Genomic DNA, 20,808 nt, shown 5'->3' with positions numbered 1-20,808 from the left:
AGTACATCCTCCCCGAGGCTGTTGCTGGCTTTATCTCCACACAACTTTGGCAGGAGAGGTAGCTGTAGCTAGAGGGAAGATGATCTTCATCTATGGTGCGGCATTCCAGAATTGAGTTGTGGTGCTGGGATTCATTTGGAGGCCTTTGCAGCTGTTTGCATCGTGGATACAAGGCTTGTGTCACTAACGGTCAGAACTGTGGAAAGAGATTGCCATCTTGGTTGATTTGCTCCCCACAAAAAAAAAGCTACCGGATTCGGCCCACGGTCACTGTGGGGAGCCCCAGGCAGGCTCCCTGTTTGCCTCACCCCGCTCTCACGCAGCTCAGAAGTGCAGCTGCAGGGCAGTTTTTCTTTACAGTGTGACTCTGGAAGAGAAGAGGGAAAGCTTTAGGAGCGGCTTCTGCCCCCCAGCAAAATCCCATTGGCCGGTTTCTGGCCAGAAACCAGTCAACAGGAGCTGCCTGTTGGAATAGCAGGCAGCCACGAAGCACAAGGGGCTCCAGAGCACATGGCTACAGCCTGTGCAGGAGAAGGGCAAGCATCATTGTTCCCTCTAAGATGCAGGGTTAGGGTTAGGCTTGGGCTTGTGCCATTTCTCCACTGTGCTTCTGCCCCCTGGAGATGGTGCTGGAGGGAACCGACTTAAGCCGGCTCCCCCCTCAACTTGCTGCCTCCAATAGAGGCAGCAAGGTGGGGGGAAGCGAGTAGTCAAATCACTACTTGACAATCTGATGAGCTTTTGATTATCGGATAGTTGACTGGTCGCTTATATCCCTAAAGAGGAAGAGGAAAAATTTCTCCCCTGGGAGTTTGCTTTCACATTTATGCCTGGCAGGAAAGGAGAAGACCATCGCAGGCTGTTGAGGTGTGACCATTAGGCTTAGATCCACGGATGATCTCTGTTTGTACCACAGAGAGGCAGAGCAAATTTACTTCCAAAACAATGTAAATGTGACGTAAGGCAGTTTTCCCATTTTGAAAGTCTTGATTCTGGATTTTATAAGAGAATTGTCAGTAGCTCAGTCAGAAAACACAGCTAGCTGCCCATTAACAAAAAGAGCTTATGAAGCATTCTGCAGACTCTCAGAAATTTCCAAAGCCGAATCCATGAAACAGTTCAGTAAGGTGCTTGAATTATTTTCCAGCACCTATAAGTACTAGAATAAATATGCACTTAGCTCATTTAGCTTCCCAAGTAGAACCCAGAGTCCTCTTGTATGTTATGTTTCTAATATGAGTGCAGGGGACTGGACTAAGTCATCTCTCATGGTCCCTTCGAGTCCTGGGATTCTATGATTATATCGTGGCTAGCGCATGGGTGGGCACCCTTGTGAAAAATGGAAGAAAAATAGAGGAAGACAGAAAGGAGGCCTGATTAAATACAAACTGATGAGGAAACAAATAGAGCCCTGTGTGGATACAACATTTATATCCATAAAAATGATCCAGGGATTTCCACATCCACGGATACAAGCAGATATCCATGGAGTAGCAGGTCTTTAGAAATAACACACTAAGGGTATGTTTGCACAGTGGAATTAACTCACGTTATTCCGAAAAAACAAAACGCGTCTACGCTACAAGCCTTTATTCTGAAATACTGTCAAGCTGGAGAACTTGGACTCCTGTAACCCTCACTGTATGAGGAGGAAGGGGTTGGAGGAAGAGTATTCTTCCTTCAATTTCCTGCTGTGTAGACCGCTCCAAAAGCAGAGTTAAGCTACTTCGACTTAAGTGACACAGTTGACATAGCTGAAGTTGTGTCGCTTTTTCCGGCTTGAGCCCCTGCTGTGTAAACATACTGTCAAGGCTGATTCCCCACTTCGGCGCGATGAACGCAGAAGAGGGGGCCCACAAGTACCCCAACCTTATCTTTCCAGGTTTTGGCATAAAACTCCCCCCTCCCCAAAATCCCCAAACCCTAGATTTTGGGGATAAAAATCCGTTGCCACCATCAAGTCCAGTCCCCTGCACTTTTGAACCCACAAACAGGTGGACACTTGAAACCAACCCCAGGGCACCCCAAGCTCTTTTTCCCCAAGAGCTTGAAAAAGACAAGATAAAATATAAACTGCAGTCTGTGGCTGCTATCTCCTAGTCCAGGAGCTCCCAACCTTTTTCGGTCCCCGTACCCTCTTGGCTTTTAGTAAACCTTCCCATACCCCCTATTCAATATGAAAGGAAATAAATTCTAGACTCTAGAATCCACAACTTTTTTCACTAACCCTACCGTATTTTCTGGCGTATAAGACAACTTTTTATACTAAAAAACATCCCCCAAAAATCGGGGGTCGTCTTATACGCCGGGTATAAACATACAGGCAGTCCCCAACTTGCAGGTACGAACGGGGCTTTTCTCGCCCTGGAGGACACGGACTGCGGAGCAAAGCCGCGGAGGGGCTCCGGCAGCAGGACAGCCCAGACGCGCCACGGCTGTCCCGCTGCCGGCGTCCTCAGAGGCTTTGCTCCCGGTGTCCCTGGTCTGCTGGGGACCGTCTCCAGCAGACCAGGGACACGGGGAGCAAAGCCACAGCCGCGGCGGGGTCCCGCGCCTCTGAGGCTTTGCTCTGGCAAAGCTGGGGAGGCGCGGGACCCCGCCGCGGCTGCGGCTTTGCTCCCGGTGTCCCTGGTCTGCTGGAGACGGTCCCCAGCAGACCAGGGGCACCGGGAGCTGCCGCTGCGGCTTTGCTCCCCGTGTCCCTGGTCTGCTGGGGGGGCGGGGGGCACAGCTAGTGCAGCTGGGGCGCTGCCGGTTGGCCTCTTAAGGGGGGGTAGTCTTATACGGCGAGTATAGGCGAAAAACCTATGTTTTAACTAGAAAATTGGGGAGTCGTCTTATACGCCCAGTCGCCTTATACGCCGGAAAATACGGTACTACTTTTGGAATATTTCAATTAGGATAATCTAGTTGTTTACCAAATATTCCCCGTACCCCGTTGACAAGCTTCTCGTACCCCCTGGAGGTACACGTACCCCAGGTTGGGAACCCCTGCCCTAGTCAGAGGCATGCAGATCCCACAGACCGATTTCCCAGGACACAGAATTGAACTTAACCAGGTTAATAAAAAAACTTTTCTCATCAAAACAATACTGCTGTTACAAGCATAGTTGGATTGGCTGGATGGTAAGAGCCACTAATTAATAAACCCATGGGGAATTCTGCCATGGGAACAAAACAGTTACAAAAGAGAGGAAAACCCATTTCTAAATGCACAGACGTCAGATTCCCATTCCTGAACCATAAAACGGATTTATCTAGATTTTGCCGTACTTACAGATGGTGAAGAGTCTTTGTGGAGAGAGACATATTGTCTGTCCCCCTCAATATCTGGAGGGTCAACTGCCTCTGAGACAAGGGAAAACCAAAAATTCCTTTGTCCCAGTTTGAAATCTCTATTGGCTGACTGCTACCTGGATAGGTACAGTTAACCCCTTAGGCCCCAGACTGCTGTCCATCCCTCATGACCATGACACATACATTTCCCGGCATTCTGTCAGCGTGTTCCTTTGTCCTTAATTCATTTCGCTGTGAAGTAATTCCACAAGTCTTGCCACAGTATGATACATGTAGAAGTGGCATGTCCGTGAGGAGTTGCCTTTGCATTTTCTCGGTAGAATCTGCCGTCGTGGCACACAGGAGTGGCGACTGATTTGAGACTGATATCAATTGTCTGAAGAAATGGGCTCCTGACTTCTTATTTTTATCAGACTAGGCTAAACCAAAATAAGCATCTAAAGGTTGGCTTGCACTGGTTTAAGTACATTGGTTTTAAAACACACCACTAGATAACCTAATGGTAGTTTGTTCTTAGACAAGGCCTCAGTGAATTCTTGGCACAGTGAACCAACGGCAACAAAGTTAATAGCAGTATTACATAAAGTGTCCGCTGCATGCTAAGGAGGCCTGTAACTGTTCTTGATAATGAACAGTGATCTGTTCAACCCTAAAGCCAGGTCTATACTAGAGAATTAAGATACACCTCTCCCGCTATGTAAATAATGCAGCTGAAATTTAAGCTGAGCTTGGTGCAGTCTTCACAGCGGGAGGCCAACGGCTCCCCTTACTCCTCACTAAGTGAGGCGTACTAGTGCTGTCAGCGTTTGATTTAGCAGGTCTGTACTAGTCACACTAAATCGGGGTTGGCAGAAGGGCCTCCGTGAGCCGGATCCAGCCAGCGGAGGTCCTGCCACTCCTCTACCCCCAGGCCAATTAAGATCTGGGGGCCGGGGGAAGTGCACAAAGTTTCTTCTGCCCTGCCAGGAGCACATAGCGTGTTGAAGTGCCATGCGCTCCTGGCAGAGCAGGAGGAGGCTTTGCATGCACCCCTGCCCCCAGGCCTGGATTGGCTTGGGGGGTGGGGGAGCATGGGAAGTCTCATCCCACCTCTGGGGGCATGGGCGCTTAGTGGGAAGGGGGGGGGGCAAAGAGACTCTCCCACCCCCAAACCAGTCATGGTCTGTGGGTGGGGAAGCCCAAAGCATCCTGGCCCCGCCCCCTTTCTTTTGAGGCCCCACTCCTCCCTTAAAATTTAAGTGGCCCTGACAAAAAATCATTGCCCACTCTTGCACTAAATGGAATTCCAGAAGAATGATCTTCAGCACAGCAAGAGGAGACATGGCCTAAGTGTACTAGCCTTTTACAAAAAAGCTTCAAAACCAGACTACAAAGAGAAACAGCAGAGTTGCAATTCATTTGCAGATTTCACGTGGTCAAATTAGGAGTGAGTAATGATTTATAGATTGCATCTCCCAAATCTCGGATTCTCTCATCCAGCTACATCTGTGGTCTGGCATGACCACAGATGTTCCTGGATGAGAGCGCCTGGTGCAGCCCTGGGAGTCTGCTGGCAGCAGGGCCACAGCAGCCTGGGTGGAGTGCGTTTGGAGCTGTCTGCCGCCCAGCAGTGGGGTTGGGACCATAGCAGCCCAGAAGGGAAGCCTGGCTGGGCCACTTCAGCCTGGGAGGTGGCGGGACTGCAACAGCGTGATTGGGACTGCCTGCTGCCTGGCAGTGGGGCTGGGGCTGTGGCCGCAGCAGCCTGAGGGGGGAAGTCGACTGTGGCAGCCCTGCAGAATCAGTGTGGCTGGGACCACATGCCACCCGGCAGTGGGTTGGGGCTGCGGCAGTGGGGCTGGAGCTGCCTGGCTGCCCAGCAGTGAAACCCGGACTGGCCTGCAGACAGCCCAGCAGTACCGAAGGAGCTGGCAGCCAGGAGGTGCAGCAGGCTGACGTGCTGGTTTCAGTGGACCTCTCATTTGACACATTCCCTCATCCGGGGCTGGTCAGGTCCCGAGGGTGCTGCACAAGAGAGGTTCAACCTGTAGAATGGTATCCACGTCAAAGGCAATTTTCCTTCTCTTCACACCTCCCCATCGCCTGTCAGTATTGAGCCACTTCTGCCTGGACTGAATTGACCTTGTTAACACTGGTCCTACACTTGATAAGTAACTCCCTTCTTTTGACATGCTAATACATCTCCCTACGTCTGTGATTTCCATGCTGTGCATCTGACAAAATAGTCTTTACCCACGGAAGCATACATCCGACTTTGCAGTGTGGTTCAGAGACACACTAGCCTTCTTACATAACTTTAACGGCAAAGGCACTAGTCCAGACCGAGGAAGTGGCCGCTAGTATCTTAGGCTCTCTGTGGAATAGGGAACCACAGCAGGATGGTCAAGGACTGGTCAACATGAGAGAGTTTGGAATAACTCAGGGTCTGAACTTCAAGTGGCCTCGCGGTTTCAGAACAACTTCGTGTGGATACTTACTTCAGAACCTGTTTCCAAAATCTGTCAAGCTCACTTGCGGGAGAGGGGAGGGGAGAAGAGAAGGACTCTTATTCTGGAATAAATGTTTTTCACACATCAGGTTATTCCAGAATGTGTGTAGCCAACCCCTAAGTTGCTGCCAGCACCCACTGCTGGAGTGTGACCCAGAAAGAGTAATGGGAAGGAATTTTAGAAAAAAATCTCAGTGGAGATAGGTCTGAAGGAGTCAAGTAAATATCGAGATCCTGTCTCTCTATGGTTATTAGCAAGCCCATGGCACTTCTGTCAGAGTCGGGGTGTTAACTAGCTTCTTGACCAAATCCTTACTTGGATAATCAGGCTCCCTAAATTTTTCCGTACAGTTTCTTAATTTCCTGTCCTGAGCTTATATAGTGATTTTTATTAAGCAGCTGTTCTATTTACTCTAGAAGTGGCCCCACTTCAGTGCTGGGGAAGTGACCTATATGTATTCCTTACTTAACAGCGTGTTGAGATGTAATTCATGGTTGTCATGTGCTTTGAGATTCTCAGATGAAGAGTGCTGCAGAAGTTTTAATTAAGGTCCAGAGCACATTAATACTGTTGTTTGTTTTTCTAAATTAAAAAAAAAACCCCACTATTCACACCACATACTGTTGCATTCCTTGCAATCTTCCCCTTGTCCCCAGGCTCGCATCACCCTCGTTTGTACTGCTATGCCTTGGTGTTTGAGGTGTTCCAGATCCTGGTGTGATGTTACAATACCTACTTGTGCGCGTGAACACCCAGCCTAGCTTGGAAGAAGTGGCAGCTTGCCTGAATTTTTTGCATTTTCTTGCTTTGGTTGGCATGTGTCCTGTTTCTTAAATGACACCCTTGGCATGTTAAAGGGTTTGAATCTACTTCCCATTTCCCTAAATTTCCTGCTCCAGTGAAGCCATACAGGAGCCATCTATGACAAAGTTAGCAGCCACTGCATATTCGGCTGTGGTGAAGGCAGGAAATCGATGTTGCACGATACGTGTTATATTCATTAGCATCTGATGTTCTGTTGGTTAGATCACCACGATAGCTATATAAGCAAATTGATTATGGGGACTTGAGGTTACAGTGGGATAGCTTCTTGACCTTAAAACAGTTAAGCCTTGCTTGGTAAGGACAGGATCAAACCGTATTTAACTGCTACTAGCCACGTTAGAGACCTGCAAAAAGTAGGGGATTTCTTTTCAGGATCTGATTGCTACTGCAGAATCTGACAACGGGATAATATCACTTCCCCTAATAGTTTGCTAACATCCGCAGTTGTTAAAGGGACTCTGTTGTAGATCGAAAGTTCAGGTTTTGCGTTTTTACAAATGACGGAAACACTTTCTACACTGTTGATACAACATTTTTTGTGACTAAAAATTATTTTAAATTACAAAAATGAGAGATTGGCATGGCTTTAATGTTTCCTGGCAGTATTTGTAACCCAAATGTTGGGACGGTCTTGTGCAGAAAAGCCTGAAAATGGATTGACTGATGTTTCATCCCAGCACAATTAACTAATGAACAAATAAAAGTTGCATACGAAGTGAAAAGGAAATTCATACTTGAGATTTTCAGTTGAAAAATGTCAGATATTAGTAACATAAGTAAGAAAATTGGTGGTTCAAAAAAGTCTGATCTTCTGGTGTCCCTCTCCTACACAGCCTTTTTACAGATTGAGAGACTATGAACAGAGAAACTCAATGAGTTGCTATTTCACAATATACTAAATAGATCTGAGCCTATCAAACTTTGTTTGACCCCTTCCAAGGGCATGTTGCATTAATCTGCATGTTTTTATATTATGCATTAATTAATTTTTTCATCTTATTTTTAACTTTCTTAATAAACACAATGCTAATGCTTTTATCTAGCCGAATGGGAAGAAAACATTTCCAAGGCCTAAAAACCACTACAGAAGATGAAGGGGGAAAAAAAATAATTTAAGTCCGGAACAGACTCAAGAATTATTTCCATATATTAATTGAAAACAAAAAGCAAGACACTTCTGTTCATTGTCCCTAGAATGTCCTTGCACTGTTCCAGATTTTTTTCATTTTATCCCCAGAGATTCCTTAGGAGATATTTCCTGCTTCCCTCCCCGTTCCTCCTCCTCCTCCTCCTCCTGTACTTTCAGCTTAAATGATTTAGATTGAGATCCAATCCTGCAGTCATAAAGCAGACAACATTCCCATCCAGAGCAAAGATTGCAAGGTCAGGCTCCTAGTCTACCATTATTTGAAACTGGAGAAAGTGCTGTTAACCACTTTCATTGGACCCCCTGTTTTCAAGGTGCAGCACAAACCTATGAAAGTTCCCATGCAGGCTGAATCCTGGCTTGGAAAGTGTTTCTTGTAGTAGTTTTGCATTAGTATTCTGGTGTGCTTGCCTAGGAATTCTTTGAACTTCCTTAGCACTTTCCAGCTGGGGATCTCAAGGACCTCTGCAAATATTAATGAATGAGCTCTCAAAGCCTCGCGTTCCTGTTTTATGCCCAGCCTTTCCATGCCCTTTCCATCAGTGACTAGCTCAGTCTTACGCAAAGGTTGTAGCACAACTTTGGTGTGGTAGCCAGAAGTTCTCTCCCCTGCTCCTTCCCAACTTGCGCCTAAATGCATTTTAATGAGCTACTAAGATGTCTGGGAAGGAGTGGCCAAGATGCCTCCCAAGGACCATGTGCAGGCTTTAGCCGCCACGGTTATAGTATGACGATGTGGCATAGAGACAACAGGGCCAGTATGAACTACTCCCTTTTGAGCTAAGAAGTTCTTGGCCCAGGCTGAAGTTGTCAGTCTAGGCCTGTCTCAGTGACCCTCACCACCATGTCAAAGATGAAGGTTGCTTCATAGTGCTCTAATTCAGACCACCTGAAAGGAACCCTAAGGGCACAGATGTTAGTCAGCATGGGCCTCGCATGAGTGAAGTTTGGCTGTCCCACTGCATGGGATAAACTTCGTTAAAAACAAGGCTGCCAGGCAAACTCTCGTACATCATTTGCCTTCTTGAACCATCCTGGAAAGCTTTTTCCACTTGACTCCTGCAAAGCCAAAGTTTGTTTTAATGAACCTGGGCTTTGTGACACAGTCCAAGCTGGGGCTGAGTCTGGATTTTTTTTTTTAAAGGTTAAAAAGGTTGTTACACTTTTTTTTTTAAATATTTATGTGCTCAGTAAACAAAACCATCCAATGGGCAGACATAAAAAGAGCACTTATACAGAACTCCTGCTGGAAGATTTCAAAGGGCTTTCCAGCATTTCAGCCTGGAGGAAAATGGAATAGAGTCCCATGGAAGGTTAGAAGTGAGGCCGAGAGGAATAAATGGAGAAAATGGTTGTACGTTGGGAGATGGATGCCGATAGGTATAAGCAGGCAAATAAGTATAGGTCAGAGTCTGCAGGAGGAATGTGAATAGTAAAGGGGGAGAGCTGAGCCAGTATGGGGAGAGAGGTGATCCAACAGCAGAGTGTATTGTGGCCAAAATACCTACTAATTAACACTGTTGAAGCTGTATTGGTGTCAGGATATTAGACCTACAGGATGGGTAAATCAGTATCTTTTATTGGACCAATTTCTGTTGGTGAAAGACGAGATTGAGTTCTATGAAGCTCTTCTACAAGTGTCTCACCTGTCTTGCCCCTGATACTTAGCAGTAAATTTAAGTGGCAGGAATGAGTAAATGGCAGCATTTAATTGAGAAGAACAGCTGAGTGGTGGAACTGGCATTGAGTCAGATTGGGCAGTCACTAAGCAAATGAGAACAGTGAGTTGAGAGGATAGGAAGTCAAGATGGTGTGTGTCTAAATCTAAAAGCTATGCTCTAGCCCAAGCAGAAGATATGGCCTTGAGGCATTAATTACTGGGTGAAGTTCTGTGACTGCGTAAGCAAGAGATCAGGCTAGATTATCATAATGGTTCTTTTTGTTCTTAATACCTTGAAGGGGGTGCTGATACCCAAGATGATATGACAACCATAGGTTAGTGACTCCAGTTTAAAATGGGGTAGCTGTGTTGGCAGAAAGAAATAATGTGGCCTTAATTGTTTTAAAGGCTGGAAAAAGGAGCTTTTCCCTTTATTCAAGAAGCCTTAAATTTTAGCATCCTATATAAGATTTTGAGCCCTGATCCCGCAGGGAGCCCAGATGGGCCCCTTCACCCATACAGAGTCCTGTTAGTCTGTGGGTCACTCCTTAGGCGCGGTAGTTTGCCTACATAGGGTTCATTGCAGGACCAGGATTGTGGTCTACAAACCCCAAATGTGGGCAGTGTCAATGTGCAGGGAGCTTGGAGGCGCTGCGGAGAAAGAAACTGCAAGGTTTGGACGTGGCCTGCATGTTTGGGGCTTGGCGATCAAAGTGGCATTGACGAAGATGCCTGTCTTATGGGCCGTAGTGACAGGGAGGATGGCGGTGGTGTGGATAGGGATGAAAGAGTTTGGAAGGGAACACAGAGGATTTGGCTTTAGCTGTGTGAAGTTGAAGCTGATTGATATCTAAGGCTCCTAGGATTTGTTGCTGCCTGTCATTGACACATTCTTTGGCCTTGAATACATAACTGGATGTCTGTATTGGTTTTGCCATCTGTAAAAGAGGGAGATGTGAGACTTGCTTAGTGTTCATAAATCCTACCGAGACTCTTGGATAATAGGTGTTCTATAAATGCAAAACAGTATTTTTCCCTTGGTGGAACTACATTATGTCAGCTTGGAGCTTTTTCAATTGGTGTTTCAATGTAAAAGAAAATGGATAGTAAAGTCCTCCAAGGAGTGTTATAGCTGAATAATACGTATGCTAGTATACATGTATCTTTTTGGATTGTAGCTAAGATACAGGTAATTAGCACAGATGTGCAGTGTTGATTTAGGATGCTAAGGAACATTGCGAATAAACAGACCACCACTAGGTGGCAGTCTCTCTCTAACTTCTAAATAGTCATTGGTCAAACTCTACCTGATTACAGCGCAATAAAAACTACCATCATCGGTATGGTGGTAACATCCTAGCTTTTGTGCATGTCAAGCCACTGTCTCTTCAGATACTTTTTTCCAAAGGTGGAAACTGGATATCACAGAAGGCAGCTGTGTTGTGAACTTCAAAGAATTGCGTGCTTCTTTTACTCTGCTTATCAATTGCCATGAAATGTGCGTAGAATTGGATTTATTTAAAAGCTTTCTTTTGCAATCAGTGTAGAATAAGTAAAGACCCTAAGTATACAGGGTTGCAACTCTCTTGCAGCTCTTCTGAGACTGGGAGATTTGAAAGTGCGTAACTCAGTTGTAAGAATTAGAATATACCACATAAGGGAAAATGTTGAATAATTATCCTTAAGTGCTTAATCCCATTTTGATTTTTTTTTTTACTGTAGGCCAGTAGTTCCCAACCTTTTTGAGCATGCAGACTCTTTTTCAATCTGTCAATTTTAGGGACCCTCCCACCCCCAAAGGAAGCAGCAGGAAGCAACAGCCAGCACATCTCTTGGCCCACGCTGCTTACTCAGCTCCCGCCCCCTCGGTCCCCTGCGGATACGGCGAGGGGGCTCTCGTGGCCAAAGGCAGCTCCTGCCCTGGCACGGAGCCCTTGACCGGACACACAGCCCTGGAGGTGACCAAAAAAAAAAAAGGATTGGACCCACTGCGGGACCGGGAGGGAGGAGAGGGCTGAAGTGTAAACGGCAGCACAGCTGGCGGCGGGAGGATGGATGGTGCCTCCCGGGGTATCAAGATCCCATCCCGAGGGCGGGAGGCAGCGTGCGTGCGGGTGGTCACAAACGGTGAGCCCAGGGCAAGAATCATCTCGTGGAAAGTGCCAGTCTCTCTGTTGGCCTGATCTTTACTTCTCTTCTTTTTCCTTTAACTTTCCATGGACCCGCAGATCACAGGTTGGGAACCACTGCTGTAGACAATGATGGATGCTCTCTAGAGTTCAGAAGGTGAAATTTTCAAATGATTTGGGAGCACAAGGCACAACAGATTCTACCAAAAGCCAGAGATGTGTGTTCCTAAATCACTTAGGTGCTTTTCTCCCACAGAATTACTTAAAATATCCATTAGACGACACCTAGCTGACTCTTCCCCCCCCCCCCCCCCCACACACACTAAAAAGTTACTTGATATATCTGTTGAGTGGTGTGGGGTTTTTTGTATTTGTGATATGTTACCTTTTCATCCCCAACCTTGCAAATCACGGGACAGCAGTAATGAATTAAGGTAGTCCATCACTGAAATTACATTAGGGATGTAAGCAACTAGTTGACTACCCAATGAGCATATGCTTACCAAATAGTCGAGTAGATACTCGACTTAGTAGCTTCCCCCCTCATTGCTGCCTCTATCAGACAGAGTCAGCAAGTGGGAGGGGGAGGGGGTGAAGTCAGTGCTGGGGGAAGCTGACTTAAAAGCTGGTTTCCCCCTAGCCCTATCTCCGGGGTAGGGGACAGGGGAGGCAGAGGCATATTGGGGGACACCAGGCATGAGCTGGGAATCATCTGATTCCGGGCTAGTGCCTGGTTCCAGACACGGCGCCTCTGTTTCTTAAATGTATTGAGAGCCACCAGGCACTTAATACATTTAAAAAGCAGAGGCGCAGCTGGGGGCGGGGGGGACACGGCACACGAGTTAGGAATACGTTTATAAAGCAGAAGTGCAGCTGATTCCCGGCTCGCATTCGGTCCTTCTGGCTGCACCTCTAATTTTTTAAAATGTATTAAGAGCCACCAGGCTCTTATACATTTAAAAGGCAGAGCAGCAGCGGGGTTAGCTCCTGGGGTCAGGAGCTAACCCTGGTGTGGCTCTGCAGTTTGCCGCCTTCTCAACTAATTGAGTAGTCGGTGGCTGTTTAAACGCAATTTAACATTGAAGTACATAGCATCACTTTTTAACACACTATAAGGTTTGCAGGAGAATCAGAGTCGGTCAAGAAGGTTGGCTTCAGAGTTAGACATGTTAAAATTGTAACAGTCTTCAGAATGTCCTATTTATTGTAATCCTGTATTTAATACCTTTCCATTCATGCTAAGAAATTAATGTGCTTACAATTAGAAAAAATACCTTTCCTACTTTGTATCACTCTTTTGTCTTTCTGGCGTAACATCTGCTTATTTTGCTGCCACAACCAAGGTTGTTAGCCATGCAGAGATAATATAGATGAGTTGTAATCTAGTCTGCCTCACAGAATTGTCCGTGATGGTGCTATTACTGCATCTTTCTCTGATGTATGGAGCAGAAAGAACAGTTTCCTGATTTTGTTTGATATAGGTGTCAGATTAAGTTTTCAGTGCAAGGAGTAATCAGATGTTTTTCATGGGAGTGCTCTGTTAGAATAAATATGGGAACCCAATAATTCCTTTGGAATGACTTCCTTGTATGTGAATTTAGTGCATATGGTGGTTTGTTGGATTGACTCCTTTGGAGGATGAATTCAAGCTCCTCCTTCCCATGTCTTCCTGCCCATGTGTTTATTATCTCTGATAATGGAAAACCCCTCGGGAGGTGTGGGAATTTCAGTCCCATGCTCCACTTATTCCTAGAACCCAGCACAGTTACAAAATTTGTCTGTAACCGCATCTGTATCTGCCAAAATGAGCCATGGATATCCACACTTATATCTGGATGTGGATATTCATGGATATAAAGTGGCTATCCCTGTATTTTCAGAGCTCTACTTTGCTAACAAGGGGTCAGTGTGTGTCAGCAGAGATTGCTTTTCTGATGTGACTTGACATCCTGGGAGTTGATCTGAGGCGCTCAGCCATTTAATAAAGACCACCAATATCCTGTCAAATAGGAGCAAGCTTTGGTTTCTCCTGGCCTACCTGGACTTGAACTGCTGACCTAAATAGAGGGGTAAGGTTCTGTATCCAGTTACCTGTGCTCTGAATAGACACATTGTGGCCTAGGGGAGAGAGAGGAATGAAAGCAAATGTTTGTTGAATGGAAAAGAAGAAAACATGAGTTAAAACAGAAGTAAAACTCCACTTCACCTCCCGACTTGGTCCAGTGGTCTTTGGTTATTGTTTGACTCGCTTTTTGTGAATGTATTCAAAGTCATTATATAAAGCTGGCAACACAATTCTAACCTCCTTGGAAACTCTCTTCTTTAGGTCTGTCTATGACGGTGAAGAGCATGGTCGTTTCATGGAAAAACTGGAAGCCCGAATTCGAAACCATGACCGAGAGATTGAGAAAATGTGCAACTTCCATTACCAGGGCTTTGTAGATTCTATCACGGAGCTCCTGAAAGTGAGGGGAGAAGCCCAGAAGCTTAAGGTAAAAGAGAAATGTCGAAGAGACCTAATCATGCAGTCATCAAAGGGTAATACTGTGGAGGAGTGAGATTTTTGTCATTACGGACTTAAGGATTTTCTTTGCCACATTGGTAAAGCTTGAGGTGTAGCTTGAGTTTAGCTTCTAACCTGACTCCCCCACAGGTGCGTGCGCACACGTGCAGCTTGAATTAAGGGTCGATTTAAGCTTGACCTAGCTAGTCCATCAGGAGGGATGGGCAGCAGTTCAAGCCAGTAATGCAGCTGGGCTTGCAGTAGCTCGCCTTACAGCTGATCAGCTGCTAATTCGTTTACATTGGAGTATGGTCCCTCTAGGCATGTCTGCAGTGCAATTGGGAGTGGGATTGCAGCACATGTAGGCATATGTGAGCTAGCTTTGATACCAATAGTGTAAGTCCACAATAGCATTAACTTCTGTGCGGTCTTGTGTTTATAACTCAGCCCCTGGGAGGATTGCACACTGGGTGCTGCTGTGGCTTCGTTTCTATTGATATCCTAGCTAGATCAAAGCTAGGTTGGTTATGCCTTCATGATCTGCAGTCATTCCCTGCCCCCTCATTACAGTATAGATGCACCCTGCAAAATTGCTCTAATTTGAGCTATGCCAGTTGGCTGTGGGTTGAAATTCGCTAGTGGAAACACAGAGGACTGAGAAATTTCATCTATTCTAGAAAAGCTTTGTTGGTTCTTCAGATCACTACAGTTAAACCAGCAAACCCTTCTAGTGTAGGCACACTTTATATCCGCAAGCGTGCCTTTGCTGGGATCGCATATGCCAGTTCCCTGAATGAAATCAGCTATAAGTACAGATCAGCAAGCCACCTAGGCATGAGCTCTGAGGGGAAATGGAGAATCCAAATGATGGCAGAGGCTGATCTAGGTGGCCGTGCCAGTGGAGTAACAGGTGACCTCAGAACAATCTCTGACACTGTATCCTACAATGGAGGGAAGTGCACACTTTTTAAAAACACAGTATCTGAACAAAACACTTTTTCTGAGTTTCAGGAATTGGGGAAGGTGCCTGTGCTATACGCACGCTCTGCTCCTAGGAGCCACATCCAAGAAGTGTGAATTGCTGGCTCTTTAGTGACATCACTCCCCAAAGACACCTTGATTGCCTCCAGAGTACGACACAACTAGCCTTTCTCAACTGAAAGGCTGGGGCAACCTGGTGTGGGACCTTTGAGTAGTTGTATGGATGTGTAAGTGCAGATGATGTGGTAGGAAAGAATACAAGTTGAACCTTTAATCTGGAATTCTCTGATCTGGCCACATCCGTGGTCCGGCATGATTTTAGTTAGCTAGATGTCCACTTACCATAGGTGTGGCTGTTTCCTGTGGTCCCATAAAGTTTGTTTATAGCCACCAGTCCTGGCTCTGTGTTCTGTGCTGCTGTTTAGCTCAAAATTACCCTTAAATGTCTTCTAAGAGCCTAATAAGCAGTAGACATGTTGGTAATGCGGTTAGACCCTATTGACCTCATGTGGTTTGGCAAATTTTCTGGTTTGGCACCAGTCAGATCCCAAGCGTGCCAGATTAGAAAGGTTCAACCTGTACACTAAATTTCCCCCCCAAATTTTTTCGAGAGTAAAGAAAAGTTTCAGCTTCCAATACACTGAGGTTTTACAACTAACAGTACGTTTCTTTATTGCAGTGCATGTGTAAGGCACATCTTTGCAGGGCTTCAGGTTTTACACACACAGGGTACCATCCTACAGTGTGGTGTAGGCAGGGATTTTTTCTTGTACCATTTTTTCTAGTGAAGAATACCCCATTCTTTGAAAGACTTGTGGTTTCTCTGTCTACAACTTACTTCTTTCTTGGTGGCACACTGAGGTCCATTCCTATACCCTTGGGGATCCCTCAGTTTCCATAGACCATCTGATTCATAAAATCATCTAAGGTAAGAATATTCAGGAATCTGTTTGAAGAGGAGCCAGTTCCTCATTGTGAATGTTTCCCTGGAGAGCATTCATTTTGTCCCAACTATTCATTCTCTACAGTATTTGTTTTTATTCCTCAGTAGTTTGTCTCTCACAGTTCCATAGCAGAGGCATTAAATCTACATCAGTATTGCCTTGCAGCATTTATCGTTTATCCATGCTTGTGTTGAAGGTTCTGGAGTCCTGTGTAATCTTGTATTTACAGTATTACCTTTCATAAAGAACAGGGCTCAATCGCATCCCCTGGCATGCTACTGAGGTGCCAACACTGCTGGGGTGAAGCATGGCATGAACTCGTTACAAAGTGAAGAGGAATTCTGTGTCCAATGCTGCTCTGCCCTCCCTCCCCTTCTGACACTGGTTCGGTTGTGGTCTCCCTACTGTAGTTTATCGGCTCTGCTGTGCTAACAGCAGTAGCAAATTCTCTTTTTCCAGAAAAGTATCCTTTTGTGCAACTGTAAAAACGAGGAGTCCTGTGGCATCTTAGAGAACAGATTTATTTGGGTTTAAGCTTTCGTGGGTAAAATGCACTGTCAGATGCATGGAGTCAAAATCAGAGGTAGGGAGATAAATACACCCCCACCCTCACGCACAAGCGTATCTAAAGAAGAGAGTTACCAAGTGTAGGGCCAGTGTTAATGAGGCCAGTTCAGTCAGGGTGGATATGGCTCCTTCCCAGTAGTTGATGGGGAAAGTGTGAATACCAAGAGAGGGAAATTTGCCTTCATAGTGAGTGAACCATTCCAAGTCCTTATTCAGTACTAATTTGTTTGCTAAATTTGCAAATGAATTGCAGCTCTGCTGCTTCTCTTCGTAGTCTGGGTTTGAAACTTTTATAGAAGGATGGCTGTTTTTAAATCTGTTACTAAATGTCCAGAGATGTTAGTTTTTGTGTTACCTTTCTGATGTCTGATTTGCCCATCTATCCTTTGGTTCAAAGACTGTCCAGTTTGGCCGATAAAGATGGCAGAGGGGCATAGCTGGCACATGATGCCATAGATAGTGTTGGTAGATGTGCAGCTGGATGAGCCTCTGATGGCGTGGCTGATGTGATGGTGTCGCTTGTATAGCTATGTAGACAGAGTTGGCAGCAGGCTTATTGAAGGGAAAGGTTGCTGGGGTGTGGTGTGTGGCTGTTGGTGAGTGTTTTCTTCAGGTTAGATGTAACTGAATATTCACAGCAACAGATCCATCACTTTTACCTGAACAAATTTCTAATCACAACAGCATTGAAACTTCTGCTTCCTCTGTCGGATAACGGTGCAACCTTACGATTGCACTGATTCATGTTCTTCACATTTAATCTCCTAGCTTTTTAAAGTAAACTTTTGCTTATTTGGCTTGTAAATTATTGAACCCTAATGTCCTTAGCCCTGTGCACGGCACAGTGTCTCCTTCATCTTCCTGCTCAGAACTCCTTTCAGTTGCCCTTTTGTTACTCTTCTGCTCTTCATCCTATTGTCCCTTCATTACAATTAATTGAAACAAATGCTTGATACCACATGTTCCACAGACAGAAGAATGAACTAAGTCCCTCTCATGATCTCTCACTACCATGTCCCCGCCTGCTGTTTGTTACCCCTTGCAGCGCATGTCTGTTTTAGATTATAACCTCTCCAGATCTGTCTGAAAACTCCATGTCTGTGGAACCATCTATATTTTTTTGTCTGTTTGTGACTATAAACACTGAAAATGTGCAAGAGTAGAAAGTATTCCTGTTCTTTTTTGCGTTAGCTGGGATTGATGTGTAATTTTAATAGAAGACTTGTATAGACTTGCCATCATTTTTGGGGCAGTTTTGTCGTCACCTACACAATAGGGCAGTTTTGAAGTCGCCTGCGTGAATTCTTAGATTTTCAGGGCATAAGACAGTCAAGTAATCTTGTGGCGATCCCATGTTCCTACATCAAATATCTCAGGACGTCATAAAGGAAACAAGCAGGTTTTGTGGAGGGCAGTCAGCCAGCAGAACTGACCCTAACGCAGGAGGTGGGACGGGTGGTGAGCAGGAAGCACCGCTAGGCAGTTGTTTTGGTGAAGTTGCAAAATAAGTCATGAGGCGATTCTTGGTCTGCAATGCGATAAGTTTATGGTATCAATCGCATACAGTTTAAAAATTCTGGCAGCTGTAAGGGCTGGACAGCTCAGGCAACTGCTATTGGGGTGATTGGTTAAAACCTTTCACTGCTAGATCAGTAGTGTAAATCGGACTCGAGTTTGGAAGTGGCGAAAAGTCACTGCCACCTGATGGCCAATCAGCGGCCACTCTGCAATGGTTCTCTTTTTATATCAAAGATCCTCCCCTCAACCTTGTGACTTTCTCCTGCCGGTGTCCTTGTAAGAGACGTAAAGGACTGAATGGCTTATGGGGACTGAATGATCCTCCCCCACCTATAGAATTTTAGTATTCCTGGTCACGTTGGTGCAGGATGGGGAGGTTTGCACAGCCATATCTGTTCAGGTGTCCTTTGCTTATCCGTTAGAAGTAATCCTTCTGCTCTGCTCTGTGCTGATTAGGGATGTTAAAGACTAGTCATTCTCCGCCCCCCCCTCCCGCCTCTATCAGTGGCAGGAAACGGGGATACTTCAAAGCAGCAGCACTGCACAGCTGAGCCCAGGATCAGCTGTGTGGCATTGCCACTTTGGAATGGTGAGGTGGCGTTGAGCACGGGGTCAGCTGGGGACTCGCAGGCTGATCCTAGGCACTAATGTGGCATTTCCATGGAACCTGGAATTGACCCCAGGTTCTGGGGAAATGCCATGCGGAACCTGCAGTCAGCTGGGGAGTCCCCAGCTGATCCCAGGTTCTGCGGAAATGCTGTGCTGGAGTCCAGGATCAGTGGGGGAGTCCCCAGCTGATCCTGGGCTCCACGTGCTACACAGCTGATCCCAGGATCAGCTGTGAGGCCCTGCCCCTTTGAAAGCCAAGGTGGCGTTCAAAGTTGCAGCGCTGCACAGCTGATCTCGGCTCCAGCACGGCATTTCAAAGTGGCAGTGTAGCATGGAGCATGGGGGTCAGCGGGGAAATCTGAGTCCCCCGCTGACCCCGGGCTCCATGCTATGCTGCCACTTTGAAATGCACAAGAGCCCCTGCTGGGGACTCTTGTGCATTTCAAAGCTGGCACCTGCATGCAGCCCAAAGTCAACAGGACTTCCCTCTGGCCTCGGGCTGCACGCGGCATTCCGCAGTCGTCCTGCTGGGCCTCTTGTACATTTCAAAGGAAGAATGCGGAAGTGCCTATTGAGTAGTGGATGGAAATTCCATCGACTAGTCAATTAACCGCTAGTTAATATACTTAGCGCTGATTAGGCCTCAGTTGGAGTATTGTCCAGTTCTGGACACCACATTTCAAGAAAGATGTGTAGAAATTGGAGAAGGTCCAGAAAAGAACAAGAAGAATGATTGAAGGTCTCTAGAACATGAGCTATGAGGGAAGACTGAAAATTGGGTTGGTTTAGTTTAAAAAAGCGAAGAATGAGAGGGGACATGATAGCACTTTTCAAGTACCTACAAGGGCGTTACAAGAAGGAGGGAGAAAAATTGTTCTCCTTGGCTTCTGGTGATAGGAGAAGAAGCAATGGGTTTAAACTGCAGCAAAGGAGGTTTAGGTTGGACGTTAGGGAAAAACTCCCTACCTGTCAGGGTGGTTAAACACTGGAATAAATTGCTTAGGGACGTTGTGGAATCTCCAACCTGCTCTCAAATATTTCCAGTGATGGACAGACAGACACCTGTCAGGGTTTATATTGATTAGGGGTGGGGAGCCTTTTTTGAGTCAGGGGCTGTTGACTCCCAGGCAAGTAGTTGTTGTGTACTCCAGCTGCCTGGTGGGATAATGGGGGTGCTGGAGTGCCAGCAGTCTCCTCAGTGTTGGAGGGAGGGGAGCCCTAAGCCACAGGAGCTGGATCCAGGCAAGCTGGGGTCCGTAGGTGAAGATGGCGATTGCATATCTTTTTCCAATTTAGCCCTGCAGTCTAGAGGTAGCCTCAAACTACCCAACAAAAAAAATGAGTTCAGTGGCTGCTAGTCAGTGTTGAAGAAGCCATTCACGTTCAGAAAAAATGCACTTGAGTTGCAGGGCTAGATTGTGCCTCCTTTACTTGTATAGAATTGAATTCAATTAGTGAGGTACTACATGACATGAGCAACAGTTGTACAATATTGTGCTATGGGGGCACAGGTTTTCAAGGTGGCATATAGCTGTGTTACTCCTTGCTGTGTTCCACCGATGGCATGAAACTCTTGTTTGGCCACCTTCATATCATCTGGGCTGCTGTTGGGGTCTTTCCTGAAGTCAAAATGCACAGTATGTCTTTTGATGGACACACAACCCCAAACGAGCTACTTCTATTTTGCGGGAATGGCAGGAGAAAATTCTAAGATGTTGCATGGAAACTGGTGAAACCCATAGTAAAGGTTCCTGTGCAGTCAACCAAAACAACCTCTTGATTACATATACATTTTATAATTAATGTGGTTTTTTTGTTTTTTTCTCTTTTCCTCCCACAGCATCAAGTGACAGACACAAATAGAAAACTGCAGAATGAAGGGAAGGACGTAAGCCCCATATTTTTAAGTCTCCTGTATATGATCGATCTGCTTTGACTATTTTAATGTACAGGTTGAACCTCTCTAGTGTGGAACACTCTGGTCCAGCAGCATCCATGGTCCGCCATGATTTTAGTTGGGTGGGTGTCCACTTACCATGAGTGTGGCCAAGTTTCCTGTGGTCCCATAAAGTTTGTTTATAGCCACCGGTGCTGGCGCTCAGTGTTCTGTGCTGGTACGTAGCTCTAGTTCACCCCTAA

The 20,808-nt window shown here is 46.0% G+C and overlaps 1 protein-coding gene across 5 annotated transcripts in view; it reads left to right on the top strand.

Moving 5' to 3' along the window:
- The window catches only part of EXOC6B (exocyst complex component 6B), a 461,000-nt gene that overhangs the window by 68,107 nt on the left and 372,085 nt on the right, over window positions 1-20,808 (top strand). For all 5 annotated transcript variants that reach the window (XM_075931045.2, XM_075931047.2, XM_075931048.2 and 2 more), the window contains exons 2-3: window positions 13,874-14,039; window positions 20,510-20,557. In XM_075931045.2, coding sequence (XP_075787160.1) covers window positions 13,874-14,039; window positions 20,510-20,557 — 214 coding nt within the window. The remainder of the gene's footprint in view (window positions 1-13,873; window positions 14,040-20,509; window positions 20,558-20,808) is intronic.

The sequence above is a fragment of the Pelodiscus sinensis genome, chromosome 4 (genome assembly GCF_052426305.1).
Source record: "Pelodiscus sinensis isolate ZL-2025 chromosome 4, ASM5242630v1, whole genome shotgun sequence".
Lineage (NCBI taxonomy): Eukaryota > Metazoa > Chordata > Testudines > Trionychidae > Pelodiscus > Pelodiscus sinensis.
The sequence above is the reverse complement of the archived record's forward strand: the minus strand, read 5'-3'. Positions and strand labels throughout refer to the sequence as shown.